Source organism: Caloenas nicobarica, chromosome 1 (assembly GCF_036013445.1).
Source record: "Caloenas nicobarica isolate bCalNic1 chromosome 1, bCalNic1.hap1, whole genome shotgun sequence".
In the NCBI taxonomy this organism is placed as follows: Eukaryota; Metazoa; Chordata; class Aves; order Columbiformes; family Columbidae; genus Caloenas; species Caloenas nicobarica.
This window is the reverse complement of record NC_088245.1, coordinates 89,308,058-89,314,077: the sequence shown is the minus strand read 5'-3', so window position 1 is coordinate 89,314,077 and position 6,020 is coordinate 89,308,058. Positions and strand designations below refer to the sequence as shown.

The 6,020-nt window shown below is 41.6% G+C and overlaps 1 protein-coding gene across 1 annotated transcript; it reads left to right on the top strand.

Moving 5' to 3' along the window:
• The first annotated feature begins 636 nt into the window (after positions 1 to 636).
• TENT5C (terminal nucleotidyltransferase 5C) lies at positions 637 to 4,770 on the top strand. The gene has a single exon (XM_065643820.1). The coding sequence runs from the start codon at positions 637 to 639 to the stop codon at positions 1,807 to 1,809; it is 1,173 nt and encodes a 390-aa protein (XP_065499892.1). The 3' UTR covers positions 1,810 to 4,770.
• Positions 4,771 to 6,020: the final 1,250 nt, after the last annotated feature.

Here is a 6,020-nt window from a genome sequence, read left to right as displayed (position 1 = left end):
ATTCTGTTCAGGGTGCTGAAGTGTTATAGCTTTTTGCAGGAGTAAGGTGTACTTGGCCTTTATCCTATGAGTGGTAGATGCTGGATGATTGAGAAAGGAAAAACTTCTATGAAAAAGAAGAATCTTGTACCTCTGTAATTACAACTGCTTTTGGTGATCTGGATGTCTAAGCCCTGAAACTAACAGTTGAGTGTCAACTCTTGCGTTAGTCAGAGTGAGCAGTTTGAGCTTTATGTATAATGAAACAAGTTCAAAGCTTAACTTTCAGAAATGCTTTGCGGTTACAGCTCTCACTGGCTTCAGCTGGTGCTGCAGACCTTTAGGCAAAGCTTGTGTCATCTTTGATAATTTCGCTTTGACACATTGACACAGACCGCTTTGCTGAAGTACTTAATGCTGTCTTGCCAGAAAAAGTACAATGACAAATTTTTTGCCTGCACTGAGCTGAGTATCTTTTCAGGTGAAAGACTTGCTGGTAGTAATTAATACATAGAATTACTTCTTTCTAGTGCGTACCTCTCTGTGTAGACAGAAAAGCAGAGCATTGGATATATCTAGGAATTGTAAAAGTCTGATTTATCTTTTTTTTTTTCTTTCCCACCTCCCTACAGTTTCTTTGGAGAAGAAAGCCTTAAGATGGCAGGCAAAGGAAGTAACACAGACTGCATGTCGTGCAGCGTATTGAACTGGGAGCAGGTCAGCCGTCTGCATGAGGTTCTTACAGAGGTGGTTCCAATCCATGGACGAGGTAACTTCCCGACACTGAAGATAACTCTGAAGGACATTGTTCAGACTGTTCGGAGTAGGCTGAGTGAAGCAGGCATTGTGGTGCATGATGTCCGTCTGAATGGCTCTGCAGCTGGTCATGTCCTGGTCAAGGATAATGGGCTGGGATGCAAAGACCTGGATCTCATTTTTCAAGTGTCTCTTCCAAGTGAGGCAGAGTTTCAGCTGGTTCGAGATGTGGTGTTGCGATCCCTCTTGAATTTCCTGCCAGAAGGAGTAAGCAAGCTAAAAATCAGTCCAGTTACACTGAAGGAAGCCTACATCCAGAAGCTAGTCAAGGTGTACACAGAGTCTGACCGTTGGAGCTTGATATCGCTTTCCAACAAACATGGCAGGAATGTGGAGCTGAAGTTTGTAGACTGTATACGACGACAGTTTGAGTTCAGTGTGGACTCCTTCCAAATCATACTGGACTCCCTGCTCTTTTACTATGACTACTCGGAAACCCCGATGTCGGAGCACTTCCATCCAACTGTGATTGGGGAGAGCATGTATGGAGACTTTGAAGCAGCTTTTGATCATCTCCAGAACAAGCTGATAGCTACCAAAAATCCTGAAGAGATCAGAGGTGGCGGGCTTCTGAAATATAGTAACCTCTTAGTACGAGACTTCAGGCCCATGGATAAGGATGAGATCAAAACATTAGAGCGCTACATGTGCTCCCGATTCTTCATAGACTTCCCAGACATCCTGGATCAGCAGCGCAAACTAGAGACCTACCTCCAAAACCACTTCTCCAAGGAAGAGAGGAGCAAATATGACTACCTCATGATTCTGCGCAGGGTGGTGAATGAGAGCACGGTCTGTCTCATGGGACATGAGCGAAGGCAGACCCTCAACTTGATTTCTCTGCTAGCACTCAAAGTGCTGGCAGAACAAAACATCATCCCTAATGCCACTAATGTTACCTGTTACTACCAGCCAGCACCTTATGTTAGTGATGTAAACTTCAGCAACTACTATCTTGCAAATGCTCCAGTGCCATACAGCCAGTCCTACCCCACTTGGTTGCCTTGCAATTGATCGCTTCACTTGACTGTTCTTGAATAGAGGCTACTGAAGACCAAGATGCTGAGTGTATATAGACAAATAATAACTATCAGTTGGAGGTTTTCTAATGGAAACATGACTGCATTGGACTGTCCATTTCCTGGTGTGCAGTAGGAATATGCAACCAGGTGACCTGCTATGAACCTTTCAGTATATCTCTACAAATGCCAAGAAGCCTTATTACTTCTTCATTAGGAGAAGAGAACCAGCGGCCAGATGTTAGAGGAGTAGTTACAAAACTTGGTACTAGTTCTGGAAATGGCTATTAATATGTGACCTCAGTGGAGTATTCAGTAAACTGGGTTAGTTAGTAGAAGAAAGACTGTAAAAAGTCTTGAGCAGAAGCCACTCCTGCAACAGCAACAAAACTCTTTCTATTGCCTAACCTCATTACTCTATACTTCCTCAGTTCAAGTTCTGGCCAACTTTCTGTTGAATTGTGCAAAAGTGGACTCATGTTATGCCTGGGCTGCTTCTACTTTCTGTCTGTGTAGAACTGGTGACTGTATGGATACTGTCTGTCTTGTAGAGGGCCTAAGTGTTGTTTCCTGTAGTACCTAGAGATACATGGTCCTGCCTCAAGTTCAAGATTAATTTCTTGGAAGTTAAAGATCCATTAGTAAGTTTATCTCTAAAACATAAACTGGCTAATTTTTTCATGAGTACAAAAATTTGGAAGGTGGGATCTCCAAACATGCACCAAAACACAATCTAAAACTTTGTAATGTGAAAAGTCCTTGAAATGGGGAATTTAAGCCTCAAATAGAATTGGAACCACAGTTTGAATAGTTAGGATGGAAAAATACTGTTGAATCCAGGCTCAAGATAAAGCCTTTCTGACTGCATCTTTCAAAACAATTTTTGGCACAGTTGGAAAGTAGCACAGCTCTTTGCACTGAGGTTTTGCCCAATTTTCTTCCTGACAGGTCCACAGCAAGCAAGCAAAACCAAAACAAACAGCCCCACCACCCTCCCCTCAAAAAAACCCAAACCACTGTAAGTTGCAGGATAATGTGCACTTCTGCCACAGTATAAATTCCTAAAGTGCCTAGTAAAATTACTTGTACAATTTCAGGCAGGTCCTGAAGGCCTGTCTTTCTGTCACCACTTAAGGGTTGGGCTTACTTGTCACTATCACTTGGTCACTGTATGAGATGGTATTTTGAGTGGTTAGAGTCAAATTCTTCCTCTTTATGGGTCTCAACTCTCACTCTAAAAGGTATATGAATGCTAAGCAGAGCTCTCCACAGAGGCTGTGTGTGGTGGAAGTTTGCCCCTGGAGGTATATGGGCTCCCTTGGAGGTGTAGGTGGCTGACCTTCCTAAAGGGTATGTGCTGAACTTGCTGATTTGAAACTCCTGTGCATTATAAGGAAGGTTAAAAATTCCTCAGTTATGTATATAGCAGCATTAGAAACTGGTGTATTAATTGGATGATTTTCACTGAATTGCAATAGTAAAAGACACATAAAAATGATCGTGAGTTTCCTTTGCTTAACCAGAGAAGTAGTATGGAAAGGCAATATTAGAGGCATTTAATATGTGCTAGTGCAATGTTTAGGAATACTTGTTTGCTAAACCTTTTTTATGACTGTCTCTGCAAGCTCATGAGACCAAAGTGCCTGATCAAACAAGTGATTTAAGCTTAGAAGGTAAAGCAGAAAGCAAGTGAAACACCAATGCATGGTTGCTGTTAAAGGTGGAAAACAGTAGCAGTGCAGCACTTAAATGGCAGTAAAAAACTGCATGTTCCTAATAGGACCAATAACTTCTAGTTACATTGCAAGTTCTCTCACTTTTATAACTACTTCATGAAGACTGTCTCAATAAAGCAGTGAGCCTACTCCTTTGTTTGGATTTCTTCATTTAGCTTAGGAAGGCGGGGAGGGATACAATCTAGAAAGCGGCCTGTAGCCAAGCATGCTTTAGCTTAATTTTTTTGACAGTTTTGTAAGCACCTTAGTAGCAAATAATTTGATCTCTTCTGTTGTGTGTCTTTTCATTAAAGACTTCCTGTGTAGTCAGCCAAAGTAGCTAAACTTGAAAGTGAACCCAGCCTTTTTCACTAGCTGTGGCTTGGACTTGGTGTAGCTTACAGACAAGGCATCTCTCACTCAAGACTTTGACTATTTGGAAGGCTTTTTAAAAACCGATATGATGCCAGTGTTGTGTGTCAAACTTAGTGCAAGCTTGCTGCTGGAATGCAAACTTAGGCGTGAATAACTTCTGCATGCAAGGCTATACTTGGCCTAGTATAGAGTATCACTAGAAAGAAGGAAGTTGTTTGCTTAGGAGTTTAATTGCTATCATCTCTTAAATAGCTGTTTTTAAAGCCGACCTAAGCTATATCCGTTGCAGAAGTAAACCATTGGCTAAATTCACATTGTTTGATTTACATATCAAATAGCCTAGATTCATGTATCTGTTTTGTGTGATCTCATGGCTGATCTTTAGAAACTGTCCTATGCATCAGCTTGTGCGAAGAAGTGGTCTGATGCTCAGGAGGAGTCCTCACAAGCTTGAAACAAACAAATTTATGTTTTACTGGTCTTTGAATGCCTTAGCTGCTGAACATCAGGGCAGGTGCATCTATTGGAAAAGGCAGTGCTAGAAAGAAGGCTCTAATAGATTCCTACTGAGAGAGAGCTATGAGGAATTCAATCTTCCTGCCATAAATATCATGCTTTTGCCAATGTAACCTGTTGCTGAGGCCTCCAAGGAAGCTTGTGTTGAATGGCTGCTCCCTGAACAGCTGACTTCCTGGGTTTAAGCTTTGCAGGACTGCTGTGTTCCCTGTTTGTCTATTAAGTTTCTCTGGTGTATTAGAAATACTGATGCTTTGTAGCCTGGCTACTGGGTGTTAAGCTCTTGAATAGTTAAACTACATCCTGAAGCTGCATACTACCTACTGCTTTGGCCCTACTGTATAAGGGGTTGCTGGGACACTGTTTATCTAATTGTCTTCAAGATAATCCTGGTTCGGCAGGTAGAGCAGGTAGCTTTTCATTGCTGTGTTGCCAGCAGTCTACTCCTTTCTGTTTCAAGTTGTCCTAGCAGCCTGATGTTACATATGGCGGTGGCTTGGTTTGGTGTGTACTAGCTGGTTTGAGTTCAGGTTTATCTGGCCTCTCTAGCAAGCAGTAACATGAGAATGAGTGCTAGGTAAGAGTTAAAAATTATGACCTTAGGCCGAGTCTAGGCTGCTTGCTTGATTCAGTCTCCCTTCAGTACTTAATGATGCCTCTGCAAACCTGCTCTATCCTCTGTTGCTCACCTGTGTGTCAAGTGGAGGTTAGAGAAAGACTACTATACTTCAGACTGTTACCCTAATATGTTCCCTCTTTGCAGTGTCATCAAAACAAAGCTGCAGTAACAACAGACTGCAAGTCTTGTATCAGTGCATCATTCCTCAGGACTAGGCTTCTAGTGAACTTGTCTGTGCAGTTTAAAATAGCTGTTTTCTTCCTGTAGCTTATAAAGCTCTGCTGGGCTAAGCCAGTCTGAGGTTAAGCATCTGTTGTCGATATTTTTTCCAAGTCTCTCTTGACTTAGTTTATTGTTGTGACTTCCTCATTGTAAGATAGCATCTTTATCAAACAAAAAAAAATAATCTACCAAGGAGACCTATCACTTTGAAATCCATATGCTGATCCATGGTCCCTCTGAAAAGTTGTAAGGTACAGCATACTCCATGCTCCCTCAGCTCAAGTTTTAATTGTTGCTGTGGTTGTTCTCAGCTAGTTCAGTCAATCACTAAGCTGGAGGTTAAAGACTACTGCTTGCTTTTGAGTAACCATTTTTCACAAGATCCTCACACTTTATTTTAACATCAGTATCTTGTCTACAAAGCAGTAGGTAGTATTTAAATCTAGTCTAAATACCTAATGCTTTCTATCAAAACTTAAGAGACCCAATCTTGGGATTGAGTTCTGGGGTTAAGCATTTGGTATGTTTTGTGCCTAGGCTTTGTCGGTTTCTGATCACTACAATAACTACTAATGTTGGTAGTAACCTCTGCTTATCACTCTACAAGTGCTTGGGGAAAGGCCTCTTAGAAGAGAACTTGGACAAATTACTTCAATTTTAAGCCATCAGTATACTACTGATGGCACTTGTTTATTAACCTCTCACTCATTCAATCAGGGTGCCACAGTTGTTAGGCACAGGAATAAGCAATAAGCTGAC